At 30.1% G+C, this 23,469-nt stretch overlaps 3 protein-coding genes across 6 annotated transcripts in view; 2 read left to right on the top strand and 1 right to left on the bottom strand.

Moving 5' to 3' along the window:
- The first annotated feature begins 1,715 nt into the window (after positions 1-1,715).
- Positions 1,716-3,196, top strand: LOC125068221 (density-regulated protein homolog). Its single transcript, XM_047677284.1, has 4 exons — positions 1,716-2,065; positions 2,139-2,309; positions 2,825-2,964; positions 3,048-3,196. The coding sequence occupies exons 1-4, from the start codon at positions 1,888-1,890 to the stop codon at positions 3,090-3,092; spliced, it is 534 nt and encodes a 177-aa protein (XP_047533240.1). The 5' UTR covers positions 1,716-1,887; the 3' UTR covers positions 3,093-3,196.
- A 526-nt stretch (positions 3,197-3,722) lies between these two features.
- The window catches only part of LOC125068465 (serine/threonine-protein kinase unc-51), a 28,129-nt gene continuing 8,382 nt past the window's right edge, over positions 3,723-23,469 (top strand). For all 4 annotated transcript variants that reach the window (XM_047677598.1, XM_047677599.1, XM_047677600.1 and 1 more), the window contains exons 1-5: positions 3,723-4,109; positions 9,066-9,242; positions 21,167-21,383; positions 21,655-21,728; positions 21,816-21,976. In XM_047677598.1, coding sequence (XP_047533554.1) covers positions 3,981-4,109; positions 9,066-9,242; positions 21,167-21,383; positions 21,655-21,728; positions 21,816-21,976 — 758 coding nt within the window. In that variant the 5' untranslated portion in view covers positions 3,723-3,980. The remainder of the gene's footprint in view (positions 4,110-9,065; positions 9,243-21,166; positions 21,384-21,654; positions 21,729-21,815; positions 21,977-23,469) is intronic.
- LOC125068468 lies at positions 16,939-20,067 on the bottom strand. The gene is made up of 4 exons (XM_047677603.1): positions 19,922-20,067; positions 18,820-19,267; positions 18,602-18,739; positions 16,939-17,938 (listed from the first exon to the last, which is right to left on the bottom strand). Exons 1-4 carry the CDS (start codon positions 19,963-19,965, stop codon positions 17,237-17,239), a joined length of 1,332 nt encoding a protein of 443 aa, XP_047533559.1. The 5' UTR covers positions 19,966-20,067; the 3' UTR covers positions 16,939-17,236.

Below are 23,469 nucleotides of genomic sequence, written 5' to 3' on the forward strand. Positions count from 1 at the left end.
CCATTTCAAAGCTTGAGTATATACACTAATAAGCACCCTCATTACTTCCCTCTCTTTTTCTTACCACACACCCACCCACACGCATACACAGACCGTACGTTAATTTCTAATGCAATTGCTTTCATGGAAGAGTGTCTGACACAGGGGTAGCACTTTTAAAAGAACACTCCTACCTAAAAAGTGTTACATATCGTTAATGAAATATATATTTTTTATTTGTTTAAATAAATATTCATTGTCGAAGATATAATATAGCAGGGCTGTGGATGCATAATAGATGCAGTGTCGGACACCGCGATCTCGTCGTATGATGAAGAATTTCCTTATAACGAGTAAACTTCTATTAAATTTAAAGAGCACAATTATTTGTAACAAAATACATGTTTATTTTTAATTATGATTGCGTATATAATTGCTTGTGCGATAGAAGTACATTTGCTTTGTCACGACTAAAATAATATTTTTTGTTTTTTGAAATAATTCCTTCAAAAAGGACCCTCCTTCTACCAAGTTATCAATGACATTATCTAAGGGGGTTACGGCAATGTGGAACGTATGCCATCTAAAATAATTGAAACTTCTTCACGACTACCCTTATGTCTGAGATTCATAGCCAGGATTGGGAGAAGATTGTGTGACCAGAGCCACGAAAATAATTATATATATAAAATAACTATACTAAAAAAAAACGAATTACTCATTTTTAAAATGTCATAAATGTAATTTATTATCAGTATTATGCCATTATACAAAACAACAAACTGCTGATCCAGATTTGTTTTTCAGGTTTGTTCGTTGTTGTTAAATGTAATATAATCATTTAATTAAACCGTTATTCCAATACATGTTTGTATTAAATTTGTAAATATTATAAAGAGATAATTAATAAAAAAAGCATATGGTTTCTTGACTTTGTATTAGAATAAATGCTAACAAACAGATTCGGCCTCACATCGTAACTTAGAAAATTAACTAAAGTCTTAACTCTTAACGCAGTTACTCTACAGCTTATTGTTTCCATGTATGATTTGTAGGCTTCTCGTTATTTAATACTGAAAGCATATAAAATGCAAAAGAAAATTTATTTGTAAATATAAATTCTCAATGTGGTTTATGGAGTTCATAAATTCGTTAATATATAGGCTTAAAAATATAATTTGTCGTTTTAGAAATCAATTTATCTATAAATTATAAACAATAATGTTACATTTATACTGCTTATAATGTAATATTTTTACATAAATTGCTTACACATTGCCAAAATATAAAATGTTTTTTTACATATTAACCGAGATTTGTTTGTTTTGTATAAATTGACATTTTCAAAAAAACTTTCTAATGTCGTCAGCTATCAAAAAAGAATAATCTGACGGCTTAAAGTAGTAAAATGTAAAGTAGTAATTTTTATAGAAGTAATTATTATTATTATTTTTATACGATTTTTGGCAAAGAGTAATTTTTGGCTGCGACAAATAGCCGGGTTCCATTATTAACAACTAAAAATATAACAATTGAGGTTATATTTATTTAAATAGAAATATGATTTTATTAAATCAATCTAATTGAGGAGACATTCTGAGTTGAAGGAAATCAACGAGCTTTCTGTGACTGGTAACCTAGTCATCCCTATGTAGATGAATCATTAACATCGTTTATATAGTCTTTTAAGGTGACAAATGGTAATTGACATTGACAATTTTGTTGATGGTTTTGATTAGACGTCGCGGTTGTCACTTGTCATGTCAATTCGGCTTCGAAACGAAATCTTAAACAGCTTAGCTTAGTTTTTTCTATTGATTAAAATTTGTATAAAAGGTATTACATACGATATCTATTTTTATTAAAAAAATATGTATATGCAATAGTTTCATTGAAAAAATAAATACAATGGCGGACAGAGATTTGTCGCTTGGTCCGAGGGAAGGTGTATCGTACCCAATAAAGGTGCAATACTGTGGTAATTGTTCTATGCCGATAGAATACTGCGAATATTATCCTGAATATGACAAGTGTAAACAATGGCTAGAGAAAAATTTACCAACAGAATTCGAAAAAGTGAAAATAGGTAAGATCATTGGTTGCAGAATATGCAGAGTAAGGTTAGTTTATAATTTCATTATTTTTTTTTTAAATTTAAGATGAGGAAGATAATGGCGGTGGGGAAGAAGAAAAGAAACGGCAAAAAAGAGGTGGTAAAGGTATGCTAAAATCAAAGAAAAAAGAAGATGTTCCAAAATTAGTCCAAGTCTCTCGAGCCCCTCGTGGAAAAAAGAAATCTGTAACTGTTGTGTCTGGGCTAAGCACTTTTGGTAAGATATTCATGGTCTTCAATCTTTTTAAAATTGATAAACATACTAAATACAGTGCTGGAAGCAGATGTTGAAAATAGACTGCCACAAATTTATTGATTAACAGTTTAACCAACCATTAATGTCTTAAGTAGATCTCTTGAAAATTAAAGAATTGATTTTTAATAAGATAAAATAATATAAATACTAAAGATAAGATAAATAGTAAACCCACTTAACAATGATAAAATTAATACACTTAGTTTCTTTCACTGAATACTGATGGAGGTTTTTTTTTTCAAACCTAAAGTAATAATTGTGTAAATCTTAATTTGATGCAGAAGACATTGAATTAAGATTTACACAATAATTTGTGTGAGAATTATGTACTTGAATAGTCAAGTATATAATTTTAATTAGACTATATAACAAGATTGAATTTTATAGTGTTGTTTCAATAGAAAAATATTATCAATTTATAAAAGAAAAACAATATTTTGTAGGTATAAGTTATTCTTACTGTATTATGTTTTTAGATATTGATTTGAAGGTAGCAGCTAAATTCTTTGGTACTAAATTTGCCTGTGGGTCATCAGTGACTGGTGATGATGAAATAGTAATTCAAGGTGATGTCAAGGATGATCTATTTGATGTTATTCCTGATAAATGGCCTGAGGTATGAAATTATATAGCTTACTTTCATATAATGTTTGATTTCAACACTTCTAAGTTTATAAAACTTTAATCTTTATTTTGCAGATTGATGAAGACAGTATTGAAGATTTAGGAGACCAAAAGAGATAGTCACAATATTCAGAAGCTTATATTTCCTGCTTCTGTTTCTCAAACTGTAACGCGACAATTATTGTTGTATGTTTTTTATTAATTTGAAATAGAAATGAAGTCTTGTCAATCTTTCATTTATCTAACCATGATTTTTATTAATAAAAACCTATCATAAATTATTGCTCATATTTATTATTTTATATATATATAATTATTTTAATATTGATAATTTGCATGCATAATGTATTTAGGAATTCATATTTCATATTAAATAAATTTAAATATTACCATCATATTACTTACCTTATTTAAGCATAATTAATTTCAAGCTAGTGAATAAAGACCTAAATATCTTAACCATAATAGATGAGAATTACAATAACAACGACATCTATGTATCATTTATTATTACGATTTCTTATCAATAGATGGCGATACTTAGTGATATATTTTTTTAGTTTTGTTGATTTGCATTTTCAAATTATATAGGTAGTTATCAGATTTTCTTTAGAAGTATATTTTTTTATTTGAAATATTTTACTTAGAAGTAAAAAAAAAACATTGAAAAGTATAACTGGCAACTCTGAAAGAAGACAATATTATTTCATATTAATTGGATTATGGCAATACAGTCTTTACTTCGCAAAATCAAACACAACACCATAACACAAAATAAAATCACTTTTATGCGTTTTGCGTTCAATGTATGTAGTGTATAGCAGAAAAACAATGATTCACTAGTGCATTAGACTAATAGTTAAAAGATAATACGTGGAAGCCAAAAGGAAGTGATTAGGAGCTCAAAATCAGAATGTAGCGCTTAGTCAAGTTCCACAAACGAGTTTCTAAAATTGTATTATCGATCTTTGTCTTTAGTAATAAAGTGTAATTTTATAAAAACTTAAAATGTCAGTGGTTAAAGCAAAAGCGTTGGTGAAAATGGAAGTTATCCAGGTTGGTGAATACGAGTTCACCAAACAAGATATAATAGGACATGGAGCCTTCGCCATGGTGTACAAAGGCAGGAAAAGAAAGGTATGCTTCCATTGCTTCTCCAAGATTTTCTATTGTCACTGTTAGATATTTAGACAGTAAAACAGTTTCAATGTACGTTTCTCCACACAAAGAGAGAAAATTATTTTGGTTAACATAAAACAATTCGTATCGATTTGTTTTATCCGTGGGTAGCGTAAACGTCATATCAACCGAGATGAAGCAATCATAACGTATGACATAGTGCCTTGATATTTCTTAAAAAAAACATAAATTGATTAATTAATATACTACTAATCATATTTCAAAAAAATATTTCTAATGCAAATACCCAAAGTAAATAAATAATGTTCTAAATGAAAATAAAAGAAGAATAATTTGTTTTCAATAACACCATGTAAACATTATGTGTATGAAAATGATATTGCTTGGTTTGACATTATCCTTGAAATAGTTTGCTAAAAGTTGTGACATGAATATTTAGTATGTTTTGACAATAATCAATACCATATTATATAAAATGATTAGTAACAATCAACCTATTACAGTACATAATATCATCACTCTTGTAGTAATTTTAATTTAATTACATTTAATCCCCAGCTAACCTAACCCAATGACACCAGTTACAGCCTTTTTAGGACAATTAGTTATTAAAAAAAAATAAAATCATAGGACCATTTTAACATTAAGCCTATTTTAATACAACTGCTGATGGAAATTCAATAAACAATATTTTAAATTAATGTCTATATATATAAATAAATCAACCAAGAACTTTCTTGATATATTAAAAAAAAATGTATTTTTTTACAAAATTTTTTAGTAGTTATAGGATAAAACACAATCAAAATAATAATATAACTATATAATGTGATGATAATAGATTATTTATAACCTAAACTATTTCAAATCATTTGTTTTACATTAGAAATGTATTCTATATTATAATGAACAATATAATTGAAACATGTATAAACCAATTTAAAGAAGATGGTTTTACAAAATTTGTGGTCAATATGTGAATTATTGGTATTGACTTAAATATAAGTGTTTAATGTCATCTTATGTATTTAAAATGTTATAACATTTAAAAATAATTTAAGTCTTGATTTATTTCTTCCTTTTATGGGTTTTTAATGAAATATATAATTTACCAATAACATAATATGAACAATGTAGACTCTAAATTTAAGATTATAAAAATGGATAAAATGAAATGAATGAGAGACCTAAAAGTAATTTTAAATCTCTCATTTGAAAGAAAGAGAGAGAAATGTTTAATTACAGTAAAGATATATTCTAATTGATAATTGCAATTGCATAACAATGTGTTATAATTTAGATATTTTCAAAGTTCCAGTAATATATATAAAATCCCACTTAAAGTGAGTTAAATTAAAACAGCAATATCGATTTTATTTTTAACTTAATAAATTTTAATAAAGTTTCAGTAGATAAAAGATTAAATAAATAAATGTTTGAATATAGGCCTTTTTCTGTCTAATTGGTGTTGCTTTTAAACATACATTTGTAATTGGTATCCTTACCCTCTTCAAATGAAATTTTATGTTTAATGAATAATCAAAGATAGTGACATGGTTTTAACTGACAAGATTGATTTAAAGTGTTTTATTATTTTCAGCCAGTAGAGCTGTTTCATAGTTTTTGTCATAAATGAATTATTCTATAAATTGATTGGAAATTAATTAATATTTAAACATCTAATGAATAAACCACACTAACAACTATTAAATGTTTATAAACATAACTGAATATGCATAATTTTATACTAAAAATATTTATCAATCGCATTAAAGGATGTTCACGTTAGTTGTCAGGTGTCAAACTAAAAAAAAGCCTTCCTTCGAGTTCAAGATTGCTTCATACCAAATTTCATCAAATTTGGATAAACCATGTTGGTTGGTTTAGCCATGATAGAGCAACAGATAAACAGACTACTTTCTCATTTATAATATTAGTTTATTTTGAACTGATTGTGATGATGGCTTCGAAAAGAATATGTGGTTCTTAAATAAAGATTTGAAGCCATTTTAGATGCTAAGTTTTTCAAATGGTCAACAAGTCCTTGTCTTGCTATTAGAAGTTTAGTCAATTTAGATACTAACCTGCTTATGATTGCTATATTATATAGTATATTTAACCTTTATATATTATATAGGCTATAAAAATACAAAACAAAAATTATACAATAGGATTTCCTATCAATTTAGTTAGTAACATCTATGAGCGACAGATTATCTACTATCTAATATGTATCTATCTAAACTGTTGTTACATGAAATTGATTAAAAAAATCTGGTAAATTTTAATGATTTTAGCTTTCCTGTTACTATAACCTTTGTAAATCACAAAATATAATTTGTATTGTCATTTTCAATTGAGTATTTTAATTATATATGCATATAATCTGAAACCGAGGTCGTCAAACCGCGTCTTATGAAATATGTGAAGCTAAGCTCGAGGATGTTCGAGTTTCCAATAAAAATCGGAGCAAACAACACTAAACAGACCCGCAATGATACTCACGCTTTTACAGCCTCAATGTACGACCGCTATTACGCGCTTATCTTTTGGTTTTCAACTTTGGTTTTTGAAAATGTGTGACATGTTTAGAGTTACATATTTCAGTTTATGATCTGCTACATTTACCAATGATTTCAAAAAACGAATCCACAAGGTCGACATCCAGAAAAATCGCATTGAAAATAAAGTAAAGCTCTATTAAATCATTATTTCAGAGTTCTAGTTAGGTCCATTTGGTTCATTGTTAGTCAACTTTAAAAAAAATGCCGATAATTTGCTCACTTTTTAGCAGAAACACGCACACCTAACACGTGGTATTTTTATACTGTCGGATTCTTCTGCCTTTAAATTTAATCGACTCCTGGTCATAACATGTTTTTAAAAATCAATTTAGTATCTAACACATATATTTTGTCATTTGAATATCATGTCTGACGATGTCTGCATAAGCGTGTAATAAAAGCCTTAACGCTCGCCATGCAGAAATAAAAGAAACCAGTTTTTATTAGTATTATTGCAGCTGTCATTCTAGTTTCTATTTCCCATCTATTAATGTCCAAACTAAGTTTAACCAGCTCGCTTTACCTGCACGTGTCTCATATTTACGACCGTGTAATATCAAGCCACTCCCTACTGCAATTCATGTGGTATTTTATAAACTGTTGCAACTTACAATCTCATGCTATCCTTGTCCTACTCAAATTGTGAAAGCGTAATTAGTCTTGTGTCTGAGCTAGTGTTTATTATTATATCATAAAAATAACACGAATTTAATTAATAATTAGAAACTAAATCATTTATAATAATATAATCTTTGACAACGTATAATATAAATCCAATATTTTACAGTTATCATGTTAAACGCAACTTATTAATTTGTTTATTTACGCCGGCTATACGATGACATGTTTTGAGATTCGGTTTCACCTCTTTGTGTAAAACCGACGAGACAATGCGTCGCTGCACAATACGACACGCGCAATGCACTCCAAGGGCATACATCACACAGACACGTGCCATGTGTTGCGACCAAAATATGGACTGATTCAATTATTAATCTTAATAATACGTGCAGCGTATAAGGTTTTTCTACTTCGACTTATTAAATACTCCACTCACTATTATTGAATCTTGATTATTACAAAAATTACTTTATCATTTTTCTATTATTATTATCCGAAAAAAACGTTTAAAAATATATACATTTAAAATACATACTTAATTACATATTTCTAAGATAAGAAAAGTGTAATTGATGGTTACAATAGTGCAACTCATTCTTCTCGGGCTACGGGGCTACATGACGAAATCGGGTCAAATTGTAATCGCTGCTTGAGCCTGCCGAGTTCGGAATGTAGGACGGGCTAATGTTAGCTCAACTCCGGCGCACCACCGACTCCCTTCTGGATAAGCAAATAATATAACAAATCCCTCGGAACGTCTGTTCGCTAAATATAAATTTGGATTCATTTAATTCGCCTTGTTGTTACAGAAACATTTAATTTTGAAATAAAATATTATATTACTATTAAACCAATATTATGTATTCAATTAAAATTTAAAATCGGTAATTAAAATATATTCGCATCAGGAAGAGGAAATTTATAGTGACTCATTAGTCATTCTACTTTATTGTACTTCGGACTTTAAGATGGTAACATGTAAAGCACATGTATTTTGTCTAAAAGTATTCTTTGCATAATGAAGATCATTATAATTTTATTTCACTTTAACATTAATTGCATCTACAACTTATGTAATTTATTATTCTCGCTTCCTTTCTGTTTTGTACATTTATGTTCAATCGCAAGATTTATACGACAATTGTTACTCACGTAGTACTTATGTAATTCTTTAGAATGATTGGAAATATCTATACACGTTATACTGTAATAGTATTGTTTTTATTATGCAAGGACGGCAGGCCAAAAACTGGATTAAATTATCGCGTAAATATAAAAAACTAAAAATAATACGTAACATGTGATACGACAACGCACGTGCTAACAAGTAATGCGATATATTTAGCTATTGGACTCTTATCTTAAGTAGATTTTAAAATGTTTTAATAAAATATGCATATTCAATTTTATGTCGTTGTTTAATTATGTATAAGTGGTTCATGATTAAAAACAGATTTGATATAATTATCCCTGTCAAGGTGGTGACTACTAGAATTATATTATGATATTTCAAATAACTTGCTTTTCCTAAAGTTGTCATTCAAGTTATGTTTTTCGATTAATAAATGTAAATTTTGTAAGTATGTATATTCTTGAAAATTGCTTTCAAGAATATACATACTTCATAGGTATGTGAAGTAAAGTTAAAGATAGTTAAAGATAAAATTAACGATATTATCTATTCGACCTATCGAATTAACCGACCAGTATATTATAATGAACTATAACCGATTTTAAATTAAAATCTTCCTTTTCTTTGTTATCACAGAATCCATCACAGTCAGTGGCCGTGAAAGTGGTCACGAAGAAGGGTATTCAAAAAGCGTCAGAGATACTCGTCAAAGAAATAAAAATACTCCGGGAACTGACAGCTCTTCACCACACAAACCTCGTCGCTATGCACGACTGTATGGACAGCCCCGCTTACGTCTACGTTGTTATGGAGGTAAGACTTCATTGATTTAAAAAACATTTCAGGTGCTCTTTTAATACACGCCTTTGTTAAATTGACTTATTTATAGGCAAATATACTAACCGATTATAACTTGTTTTACTACGGAAACAATATTTATTCGAATATGTTACTATCAAATGCGCGAAAATTAACACGAACCAGGAAGAAGCGATTGCGTTCAAAACTGCGAATGCCGAGCCAATCATTTATTGTTCCCGATGTGCGCGACATGCCCTCAGGGCCATGATATAGCAACGTCCGAAACATCCAAAGGCGCTTTATGGCGCTGTGTACAGCATAATATAACGAACGGCTATGTAATGGCCCTAACATTATGTAACTAAAAAGTCAATATGTAAAGAAATCTAGGAAATCAATTTAAACTACTTATAACTCTTAGTCTACACGTAAGTCTTTGCAAATGTAATTAGGTTATTCTGATGACAATCAAATAATTGTGTACCATCAAACGGATCTCATAACAGTGATAGAAGATGATGCCTACCATGAGGCCTATGAAATGCTCAATTGAAATCCCTTCGAGGTTTACTAATTTGTTTTAAAATATACATTTATTTTAAAGGTAGGTATTATAGTGACGTAGTGATTTAAGACGTCCTAAACATGGACGGATACGTATTCGAGGACTACAATAATTATAATATACGGAACAACGAAATTACCACACAATAACTCCTGGTTCATTTCCCTTGTTTGCTGCTCGGTATATCAACAACAATTACCAGGAAATGGTATAGATGTTAACGAGCATTAGGTAGCGTCCGTAACCCACTGGCCTTGCCCTTAATCCATTCATCGATAGCGCAGTATCGCGTGTCAATTATACGATTTTACGTGATCATTTTTACTTCATATTTTTTTTAGAAAAATTATAATTATGTCAAATTAAAAAGTTCTCTCTAATTTTAAATGAAGATAAAACGTGCGTACGAAAAAGAACGCAGACTTGCTGTAAGATCGTAATGATCATAATTGGTAAATACAAATTGTTTTATTGTATTTTTTTTTATGATCATGTAGGTATTTATACAAAAAAAAATCTACGGACAACTTCTTGGCAACTCCAGGAAATGTTATGAAAATGGCTTTAACTACAGTGTCCGCGCAAAGTGGGATGGTATCGTTTTGTTTGTTTGTACATATAAATAAATAAAGTAAAACTGATAAAAAACAGGTTTAGCGTTCCGTATTTATTATTTAAATTTATTATCATGTCGGGATATTTATTTATTATATGTTGTGTAGTGTCTATTATTTGCGATAAGGAAATCGTCTGTGTATACGAATTAAAAACAGCACGCTTACGAAGCGTGCAATGTCGACGCCAGCCACGACGTTCGACCAATCCAATATCACTTAAAATTCTACAAAGCTTTAGATAAAATATGAGCCTTGCACTTAATATTATATTAATGCGTATTAAATAATAAAAAAAAACTGTAACAGGTCAATGATATGAATGATACATTTATTTAATTAGTAAATTTGATAAAACCAGACATCGAAAATTATCTCATTCACAACGGCCACTTGGCAGTTGTCAGTGCGCTGTTTTGCCCTTTCGCGAATGGTGTCACTGATTTGCCCCACTAACCTTTATATCATTTAGTCAATACTTCAAAACTCATGTACACCTTATCAGCTTTTGATAAAACATTTATGTAATAACATTGGAATATGCCTACCTTATAAATAAAATACTTACTTTAAAACAATAACGAAAAATAAATCAATTATGCTAAAATTGATTTAGAAATTAAATAAAAATTGCAGTAACTTTAATTAGTATTGAGATTCGCACGCGTTAACGGAAAGCCTGAAACGCAAATTAATAATAATTTATTTAATGAACGGAACCTATCAATATTGTTTTATAAAATCTGCATACAAAGTTGTCGTAACAAGTTATATTAAAGGGAACGAGTAACAATTCATGATGCAATTTCGTTCCCCGTGTTGAAGCTTAAAGGTAACGCTATATTTCTTGAGACATGCACGTGCTGAATCCAAACTTGCTTTATAGCTATGTGCGCTAGTCTAGGTTATTGCGCAGAAACTGCCGACACGCGTAGTCATACTTATCACTCGAAACGACGTGAAAGTAGCGAACGAAAGTGAACTGATCATAATACTTGTAATATGAATTCGAACAGAAATAATTGCACAATTAGTTTAACTGCGATCGGAAGTGGTCGAAAATCGCCCATTTACCTTTCGGATTATATACATATAGTATATAATCCGAAAGGTATATTTCTCCTCCTTTTAAAATGTATACTTGGCAAATATACGACAACTTCCATGATCACGTAACAATATATAGATTGAACATTGTTAAAACTACAGCCACTCAATACACTAGCTCAACGATGGATTAGCCAGAAATATGAAAGGCGCATACCTGATCTATTATATGAAATAAAACCAATGAAATTTATTGATAAAACCTCAGATTCCAGTGGCTGGCAACGAGTGAATCTTAATTGATAAATTGAGGTTCAAACATGAGTATGCGCCTTAGATTTCATGTGCATGATTTGTGGTTTAAATCGTGAGTTCGGCGGTGAAAGAAAACATTTTTTCTACCACAAACACAACAAAAACAAAATTATGCCATATGTCTATCCATTTACCCAGACAGCGTAGTAAAGAGAAAGAGGCCTTTAACCAGCAATGGAACATACAGTTACTGTTACTGTTAATTTAATGGCAAAAAACTGATTAATAGAATTTAGTTTAATTTGGACCTGAATAATGTGAGATATCAACAATAGTTGTTCATCTCTGATGTAATCCGCAGCCATAAAAATTAATTCCTACACAGGGACAAATATATACCCACACCTTCCACGACAACAAGCTAATAATTATTTATATATAACCTTGGCCTCGAATTAATAGCGATATATTACAAAGTCTTCGACAGTCTCTGCGCTGAAGATTTTACAACTGCTAAATAACTAAAATACGGATTTCCATAGTATAGTTTTATTCAAAATATTTTTTAAAGATCTTTATAAATAGATCCGCAAGGGCATATATACCAAACATGTCTTCACTGTGTGATTTTGAACACGTAGGTACAAAATATAATAAATAGCTCTGAATGATTGAAGTTTAAATAGTATTTTAACATTATATATTTATAACACGACGCATTACTATCGTAGCATTAACGACATACCTCAGAGGTTTTTATAATCCTAGTTATAAATTAATGATAAAGAATATAATATTAAAACGTTAAATAAGTAATTCAAATTACAACTGGCAAAATTAGCTCTTCTAAACTTTAGAGTATGTTTGAACACGCAATGAATTTATTTGAATACGACACATGCAGGCTTCCTTACAACGGTTTTGCCACCACTGTGCACAATATAAATAATTATAAAAATATAACTCATGAAATTCGGTATTCTAATTTCTAACCTCTCGTCTAGCAAGAAATATTTGGTTAATTATCTACTAATATTCAAACGTTAAACCATCTGATTTGGCAAGGAGTATGTATATAATACAATTCTGACGATTAAGTAATAATAATTATTCAGAAGATAAAATGTCAACATGGTTGGCAGCAACTATTCATTTTAACTGTTGATACCGAACTCGAATTCCGGAAATTATTATTTATATATTTACATCATTCGTATTTTTTTTAAATTATATACTGAAGTGAAAGTGTTTAATTAAAACTATACTATAGGTATAACTACTCCCAAAATTAACATTTTTAAAAACGAGTTTTGAGATTGTGCATCCAATATCTATTTAGGTATTTCTATCTGATACTGGACTAAGAATTTGTTTCTCGACTCTATCGACATAGGAAAATACCTTGAAACTATATAATATAGTAAACCGATGTGAAATCTTGAATAACGGTTTAGTAATGTTACATACATCTGTAATAAAAAAAATAAAATAACAATCAACTCTTATAACTATACTTTTTGAAGTATTTCAATTGAAAATGCTTCAGAAATCTCATTTATTGCAAATTTAAACAATTTACTTCAAAACGTGTTTCTTCTGGTATAAATATTTTTATAAACTGAAGACTAGAATATTACAAAAATAAGCAACAATGGAATTTTTTTTTTATTCCCTTTTATATAAAAATAATTACATATTTAATTTGCAATGCAAACCGGAGTAATTACATACAATTACAATATAAAATAACTGTATTAAAAACATTGATCTTAATCTGTCGGAATAAAAAGTGTACAGTTCATATGAGTTGCTTCAATTAATAAGTAGTTTCACATACAAAAAAAAAGTAAGTACTATTAAATTTTTATTTATAATTTTATTTCATTTCGTCGCTTATAAGTTAATGTAAAAAACATTTATTTATATGTTTTAAATTTGCCCAAGAATTTAATAAAACATAATACGAAACTATTGAAGCAAATATTAAACTTATGAAATGACAGTATTTCTGCATAGGTATTTAATAGCTTAATGAGTTCCTGGGCAGCGGGAATGAATTAAAAGATACTAATCTATACAATTTCCTGTCAACAATTACGATATTCATAGAACTGCAAATCATATTAGTGCTTAAATTATATGTACGTTTAATAAAATACTAAATTCTTACTCTTATATGACAAACTTCGAGGTATGATACCTACAAAAGGCCACTTTTTCGAATCTTAGGAATTTAATAGATAACATAAATACCTATGAAGTTATACCTTTGTAACACATTTCATCATGCACTAGGTTATGCAACTAATATAGTGCGACAATTTAAAAACTTTCATCATCTGTTTTATATGACTGGCAGATTGCCCTGCAAAATATCTACCAATTAATATGTTCCTTCGATAAACTGTCTACGTTCTATGTAGAACGATGATACGATAACCCGTCGGAGAAATGAAAAAGAGTGTGATTGCGTCAGGACGGTTTCTCTGCACGTTTTGAAACTCGATGTAGCTTGAAAGTGACGCACAGGAAATACATAACCTTTCAGCTTTCTATCGAATCAAAGAGCTTTTAATTATTAGAGTATTTTTATTAATGTCCTGTTTTATATCATATGGAAAATCATAGCTTCGTTAATGTTGATTTTTCGTCTAGACTCCACCCAAGGAATATACGATAAAATAAATTTGTTTTTAATAATAATATATCTTGAATGTGTTGTTTGCAGTATGTAGTTATTTCTTTTATTTGTTTTATAGATTTTCACTCTTAGTAGTTCGGCCAGTAGATATAGATGGTAATCGTACTTTTACGCAACAAAAAAAAAGATTTGAGGTTGAGTATTGAGCATCAACAAGAATAAATTTTTCTGCCTAAATACATACTTATATACAAATTTTAAAAATGGGGACAATAACCTTCGAATTGCAGTACATCTTGATAATCAAATCAGACATGATATAAAAATAGAGTACGTCCACCGAAACGTTGCCACAGCGTACTGCGCAGTGCATTGGACGTAGGCCTGGCGCATTTTAGGTCAATAACCCGTGCATTATTAGGACTGTCCTATGTAACCTTAGCCCATGTGTTCTTTAAGATTAGTAATGATTCATAAAATATCGTGTTGCGAAATATTAAAGCTTCATTGGCCCAAGCATGTTATATCGTCCGCTACCGGCTACCGGCTAACGGAACACTACAGATTGTCTCGGTCAGACAGGCATGCAGTCAAGCACGCATCCGCCCGCATTTTCGTTCTTTACACGACCTGTTCTTAGTGCACAAAAGCGTTTACCGCACTCTAGCGTTTCTTCGTGACGTCTTTGAACCGTCTATTGTTTTTAATTACCGGAGCATGTGAATATGTTTCTTGTGTTCGTTCACATATTATAACATAACTTCAAAATGAAAGCTAGGTTTTATACGTATTTTTATTTTACGTAATTAGCTATTAGGTACATAAAAGCCAAAATAACATTTTTTAAATAATTTATTGATTGTATTAGAAATAACGAAATTATAATTTGAATAAGTACATATTAAACATAGTATGTATCTTTACAATTACTTTCTTGCCTAAATAACAGTGAACCAGCTGACAATAGCTAATATACAAAATAACGGTGAGTTACATACATAAATTACAAAAGAAGTATAAGCAACAACATTGTTTTTCATGACTAATCTTTGATATCGTAAATTACTTCAAAGGAATGATTTTACGCATAAAAACAAATTGTGAAAATAAACAGTTTATTTATCTCAATACATATGTACATCAATAGTAAACAACTAAATATACATGAACGGTAATATCGCTGGTGCATTGAAAACTGCTGTGTCAATAACCGTGTTTATTTTGATATTGTAACTGTATAAATAATGCTTCAAGTTTTTCTGTTTTGGTATTGTTCTTCCTATTGGTAACATTCAGAAGAAAACAACAATTATCAAGTCGTACTAGCTCCTTATCTATGAATTGGTCAATTTTAAATAACGGCTAATGTAAGATAAAGATAGATATTATTTTTACAGTGGCTCGTATCTTCCAAGCAATATTTTATTTTGAAAATTCGTTAGATTTTTCCACGATATCGCTGTTTTGTAACCACGAAAAAAATTTTAATTGCGCATTATATTCGAGTATGAATTTAAGCAAGGTACCGCAAGTGAAAGAAAGTACGATATGTTTTTAGTATGATTGTTTCCGTTGTGTAAATTTAATCTCAATAGTCCTCCATACTGGCGTAGCTATGGCAATGCAACCGATGCGCTCGCATGTTTTCCCAAGTGGAGGGCCCCAGGAGGTGATTTATGGGCATAAATGAATGAAAGGAAAAAGCCAAACCAGATGACAAAGTTAAAGTAAAAATTTTTTTTATAAAAAATTGCATGGATATGTATGGCATATATATGTGAACATTGTTCATCACTGCTTCTTGGTACCTGATAGAACAATTACTGCAGAAATGCGTTGTAAAGAAGTGTAATGATGATTTACAAGCTCACTGTCAAACAAGACTAGTTAACTTCTTTAATAGTTTCTTTTACGATGGGGTGGTGATAAACGCATTGAAAGGTACATCGACTCCTGCCCCAAGCAATTGTATAGCAGAGGCATCAATAAACTTTGATATTTGGCAAATAAATATGTTGATCGAAAAATGAACAGTTTAAAATCTCGTGTACATAATTATACTAAAAGCATTATAAGTGCAAAGAAAATAACTTTTTAGTTCTGAAGAATAAATGATTACAAATTATTTAAGCTTTTAATATGAATTATTTCCATGTTCTTAAAGTTTTAGTGCCTTAAGCTCACGTATAAGAGATAAGCCTTAACATTGATAACGAGACTCTTCCTTCTTAATAATAATGTTTTGCTGTCTATTAACATACTCAATATAAAACTTTATAATGATCCCAATTTTATTTTTAACAGTTTTAAATTTGAAGCGAATTTACACATGGAATAGAAATTAACAAAATAAGATGTCAGAAACTTATACAATTTTATGATTTAATTAATACTATCGTTTTGATTGTGAAAGTGCAAGGTTATTAATATTTTTTAATGTGATTAAGATCTTAAGAGATCTTCTTTCTTAAACTGACTTATTTCAAAATTTTACAGTTTAATAAATAAAGCATTCATTAAAAAAAAAACTTTTTTACTCTTTAAACGCTACACCACAATACGATGAATACAAAGAAAACTAAAATAAACAACTGTTTTTTTATTTTAAAATTTCAACATCCATTAGTATAAAACGAAAATACTGTGACGACCGTAACTGTTGATATATTTACATTACGACTATCTTATCATAACTTAATCTAATTTAGTGCCCCTTAAATATCATTTACAACAAATATACTCTTCCACTAAAAGCTGTCTGTTCCTGTTCAAATATTAAGATTTTAGACCAAACGCTACCATTTTAAAACATCATTATCTTTCAGATCGAACCTAGTCACTACTCAGTTCATTCAAATACATGTCAAAATATAAAAAGAGTTTTCTAAACCGGTAATTTGTCTGATTTATTTTGTAATGGAACCTCTTCAGGTGCAGTTCCATTTGCATTTCCTCCTGGTCTGTCATTAGCTCTATTAGGTGTTGAACTAAACCGTTTCTTAATAGAACTCCAGTTCTTCTTTATAGTAATTCCTGCCACTACAACTATCATACCAGCAACGACCATTCCAATAACACTTTTGTCTACACCACCAGTTTTCTTTGTATCAGCTGTTGTAGCACCAACCTTTACGTTTGTAGCATTAGATGCATCTTTAGGAGAGTCCGGAATGGCATTTAAGGATGCAATTTTTTCTTGAGGAGCGTTAATCACAGCAGTACGAAGAGAAAATTCTTTAGCGGGTATATTTTCATTTAAGGTAGAATCCGTCTCAAGAGGTTTCGACGGTATTGTTGTAGAAGTGCTTTCTGTTACCGAATTTTCAGTTTCTGTAACTACTTCTTTGTTACCTTCAAAAGTATTTAAAGGAATCATACCGGGCAGTGTAGCGTCAAATAAATCTTCATCAATTTTTGGTGGTGCATCTGGGCAATCAAATGGTTTGGTATCACAAGACTCAGTACACACCGTTTCTAGTGTTTCCTTCAAAGTTTCACATAAATCTAAAGCCAAATCCGTCGAACCAGCAGGCAGCGTAATTTTTCGAAGTGCTTTGAAATAAGAGAAATTCTCAGAAGAAAGTTTCTGAAAATAAAGAAAGTTATAGATGTTAATTATTATAATTTGAATGTACATGTGAAAAAAAATAGATGACGGTTTTAATTTGGGATGGGGTTATTTACTTTTATTATATTATGTATATTGCACACCACGAAATGACGTAGAAGTGCTTTATTATCAGTATTAAATTAAAACTATAAATTAATTAAATTAAAATTTATAAAATTATACTTGAATTTGGTATTGGAAATAAGCCTTTCCATTCCAAAAAGTTGATAAATATAGTGAAAAAACGACTTTTAAAAACGATATTGATCAATTTGGAAAATAGTAACTTTTCAGTGCTACATACATACTACACATATTTTAATATTCAGAGAGTGAGTTTATTAATTGTATTTAATGAATATGCCCTTGATTTTCTTGATCTTTTCTTGAAAGTATTATTTTTTAAAAAGATTTGCATTTTTTAAGGGAATATTAAAAAATCTTCATATCCTTTATAGCTGTTTAGTCCAATTAAACCTAAAGCTGGTGCTAAGTGTTGGGTGACTATTGTGACATTGAATTTTTCTGACTACTGCCCAAGTCCGGGCTATTACCAAGTAAATCAGGATCGAACGTGCATCAACTTTCACACAATTAGCCGACTCAAAATCATTGCGCTATTATCTATCCTTTACATACCGTCCTCATATCGTTGCCTCCTAAATCCAGCTCCTCCAATTTAGATAAAGACAAACTATTTTTTAAGTCTTTTGGATATTCAATGAGTCGGTTGTTTCCCAAATTTAATGTCACTAACTCTGGTAATTCGCTGATAGACTATAAAAAATAATAAAAAATCAGTGCCAAGGTTTTTTAAATAGAATATTAATCAAATTGTATGTAATTGAAGTACTTACGCCAGGTGCCAATTCCATGATTAAATTATTATTTGCATTCAAAATTTTTAGACTTTTAAGTTCTGATATTGTTTTTGGTATTTCAGTTAATTTATTGTTATGCAATTTTAAAGTAGTTGTCCTGGAATCGATTGGAGACGGAAATTCAGTAAGACCGTATCCTGAACAATCTACAACAAAATTAGTTGTGTCGCCCTCTGTATTACATACACAGGGTTTAGGACAAGGTAAAGAAGTATTATTAGAATCCGCGTTTGTAACAGGCTCTTCATAAAAATTCCGCGATTCTTCAACATTTTCTAGTTTGGGCGGTGATGTTGCCTCTGTAGTACTATCTATAACTGGTTCATCAACTCCATCTCCACTGCCTTCAATAAAACCCTCCAATTCTGTATGATCGGGAGGAAGTGAGGGTTCATCTTCGTTTTGTGAAAAAACTTTGTTGACCCTGAAAAAATTGGTTTTGACATTACCATGTGACATCAATAAAATCAAATGGGTATCATTTATTTATCATAACGAGGTGACGTAGGATTGTTAAGGACAGAGATAAGAGTTGTGATAGCGGAAAGGGTGTAACAAATTGTAATTGTATAAACTTGACACATAAAAATTCAAAATATTTAGATATTAAATGCATTTAGTTGTATTTGTGCAACAAAATCCATAGATTTCAATATATATTTCACCAACAGCATAGTCGAAGATGTGTTTTAATGATTGTTGAATCATGTGTGATTATGTCATAACTTTATATTGTATTATCAATGCAGAGGTAACATATCATTCTGATCTTTTATTATTTGAAACGATTGCCTGACACAATTTTGTTCAATTTTGTATAAAGTGCGTTTTGATTTTATATAGGCATACTATTGATCAAAGAGTATGTGATTTTGTATTTAATTCAATTTAAATACACAATACTGAAAAGAAGAACCGATGCAGCTCTTAATGTTGTAATTTACAAACAAACTGTTAGAATTCCACAATCACTACTTATACATTTATTGAAATACATAAAATTTATAAATAAATCCTATTATAGTATATTATAAACGATTAGTAAGAAACCTTATTACAAAAAATAGAAATAACTTACGTAAGAGACAACACCAATAATATGCAGATATATTTCGGCTTCATCGTCACTTTTTCCCTGCAAACTATCTACCAATTACAGGTGTTTATACCTGCAAGAAACTGGTACTTTCGGATTGCAGAGCGAGAACTCACTGACACTTAAAACTATTATCACTCAATGATAAGATTACCAGCGGCATGGCGCAGCTTATCGCGAATCAAACTTGATAACATGGTACGAATAAACGGCAAAAATGTATTGGATGTATATTGCTAACACTCACTTTTGAAGATCATTTCAAAAATACACATTAGTTTGTGCTAAAGACGTGCAATCAAAATACAGCCAATATGATAAGAAGTATACGTCATTGCATTCGATAACAGCCTGTTTTGAATACTACGTCCGTTTACAAAATATCATGAAATAAGAGTTTTATAAACGGAAACACTTTTCGTCGAATTTCTTATCAGATTTTGTCATTTTAAAAGAAAGACGTCCAGTCATTTTTCGGAAGTAATCGAATTCATTTACTGATAAAATGATGTTATTAAACTAAATACCATCATACGACGAAACTGGACCGTCGTCGTAGTCATTTTACTAGCTTGGTTCCTATTGTTCGTTGTATCTGTCTGGTTTCATTGTTCGAAGTGATTGTTAATGACTTGTATCACTTTCCGTCAAACCTGTTTGTGGTTTTTTGAATTATACAGCTATGTAAATTTAACGTATTAAAATTACATTGCTTTAATTAGAGTATTTTATTCGTTTTACTGAACACCAATGATCGCACCTTTATCAAAGTTGTGGGCATGTTACATGCTTTGTTCTGGGTGACCGATTTGTCAGGAACGAATGGCTTAAGTTTAATAGATCAGATTTTATTCCACTTTACAACATTGTAAAAAAGTTCATTAGAAAAGCCATAATTTTTTATAAACAATATTTAGTAGAAAGAGTGTTGCCATTCCACGAGCAAATACAGATTTGGTACAACAGCATAAATAATCCTCGAAATATCATTTTTTTATTATATCAACGCAACAATTTCATATAAAATTAAGTCCTGAGGATTATGATGTAATATGATGATGATATTAAGATAAATACAAATAAATGTTAATTAAAAAAAAATAGAGGTTTCATTGATCATATAAATTTCCTGTCTTATATAAACTGCTTGTATGTAGTTTTATTTTATTTTATTTTATTTGGGAAACAAACAGTATACCTTATTAACTATTGCTTTTCCCCGTATAGTACTGCAATGGGGGAGATTTGGCAGACTACCTACAAGCCAACAGACTGCTCAGCGAGGGAACAATTCGGACCTTTCTCCGGCAGCTAGCGGAAGCAATGCGCGCAATACATGCTAAGGGCATCGTCCACCGTGATCTTAAACCGCAGAACATACTCCTCACGCATAATGTTATGCCTCCGCGGACACCACACCCTACAGAGATTACTCTAAAAATCGGTAAGTATATAAATCGGGCTTCAAACTAGCCAAACTGCGGGCTTATCCTTAATAATCGTAAGAAAGTTATCACCATTTGCTGAATCGTCATGCAGGATATTATTATGACTAATATTCCTCGAATAGTAGATAATTTTACTTCAGGGAAATCATAAATAAACGAGGTACGATTCGCTTTATACCTTTAAAGATTATATTTTATTCTTTTCAAAAATGATTGAATTTAACATAGACCCAAAACATTTTACTAATAGTTTTTATTTATTATTAGCGGATTTTGGTTTCGCAAGATTCCTAGAGGAAGGCAACATGGCCGTTACACTCTGCGGATCACCAATGTACATGGTAATTCTAATTACTATTCATAACTATATTTCTGTTATAGGTAAATACTTTGCATCTTTATTTTATATTTATGATGTCTTTGTTTAGGCACCCGAAGTAATAATGTCATTAAAGTATGACGCAAAAGCAGATCTTTGGAGTCTAGGTACGATTGTGTACCAGTGTCTCACCGGCAAGGCGCCATTCCAGGCCACCACGCCGCATGAGCTCAAAGCGTTCTATGAAAACAGCGTCGATCTACAGCCCAAGTAAGACCCTCACCGGCATACAAAGTCAAAGCAAACATTTAACTTAGCTTATTAACATTTGTAGTCTTTAGATATTTAGGTATAATAAAAATAAAAAGACGTAGAACTTTTTCTATTAACACAATCGAGGCGAGGTCACATATACAGCAAAAGGGGTATTATTTTTTATCTAAAGTAATCAGTAAAAACATTGACAGCAATAATAGACGACTATATCGTTCAAATGTTACAATGTGATTTTTTTTATACAAGCACATGTTAACAAGTAGATATGGCTTTTTAGTGTACAGGCGAGTTTTTTTGCTAATTTTAACTGAATAATCTACGCAGTCAGCGGCCATATTCAAGGTCTGTTTTAAAGTGGCCGATATAAGCGTCGCTTCCTTGTTCAGCGCTTGCTTTATAAATGATGCCACGAACAAATTGTATTACTCACACTCACGCTCGTTCAAGTAGAGAGCTTATGTTATATATTTCGGTCTAAAGCAAATGTATATTAGGTATATTAATTTATTTGTTTAATCAAAGAGATACGTGCGCAAGCATCTGCGTTACGTCTTAAAGCTTATGGTTATTGCAACATATTCGAAACGACTATGAATATTTCCTTTATGAAGGATACGGAAATCAAAATATCCGTCTATAATATCAAAAACATTTAATTGAACGGTATTTTTTACTTTTACTCTAAATTATGTACTATATCGTGACTTTGTTTTGGATATAGGTATCATTTATAACACTACAGAATTTTAAGACAATAAGTTGATGATTAGATATAAGATAAGTTATTATCTATCTAATCAATCTTTTGTGCGCAAAACATGTCTAATAAAATAATTTCGTAATGTAGTAATAATTTAATAGAAAAGTATTTCATTTAAAGGTCTCGTAATCTTAATTATTTTTCTTTCTTACAAATCTAACTATAATCACAGAAATATTTTTAAATGAATACCCTGTATATTTCTAACCTCGATTCGTAATATCATAAATACTCATTCAAAACAGTATAAACAGTTACAATCAAAATATATTCAGTGTGCACACATAAGGATCATAATTAGAATATAAACTTAATGTAATGTAGCGATAAATGCAAAATACATATATACCATTTTATCAAAATGGAACCCTTACAGATTTTGTTAATGTAAATTTATAACTATATGTTCTGAGATAATATCGAATTGACTCAACGTAATGAACAAATGACAAGTTGACAACGCGCTCATTACATAAATAATACAAGATACGGTTTACTGACAACAATACCAGATATCATTTACTAAACACACTCGAAACATCTGGGTTACTGTATCGAGTAAAATATTAAGAACTCTGTATTATATGTACGTATTGTAACAGAATTATTTTCGTGACCCTTTACGTTTGCATTACTATATTTAGGTTAATATATACTTGACAATGATTTTCGTTTAATATATTTTTTAAATCTACACACGTCGTTTATTCTTCCGCCAAACGGCAAT

This window comes from Vanessa atalanta, chromosome 13, assembly GCF_905147765.1.
Source record: "Vanessa atalanta chromosome 13, ilVanAtal1.2, whole genome shotgun sequence".
Classification (NCBI taxonomy): domain Eukaryota; kingdom Metazoa; phylum Arthropoda; class Insecta; order Lepidoptera; family Nymphalidae; genus Vanessa; species Vanessa atalanta.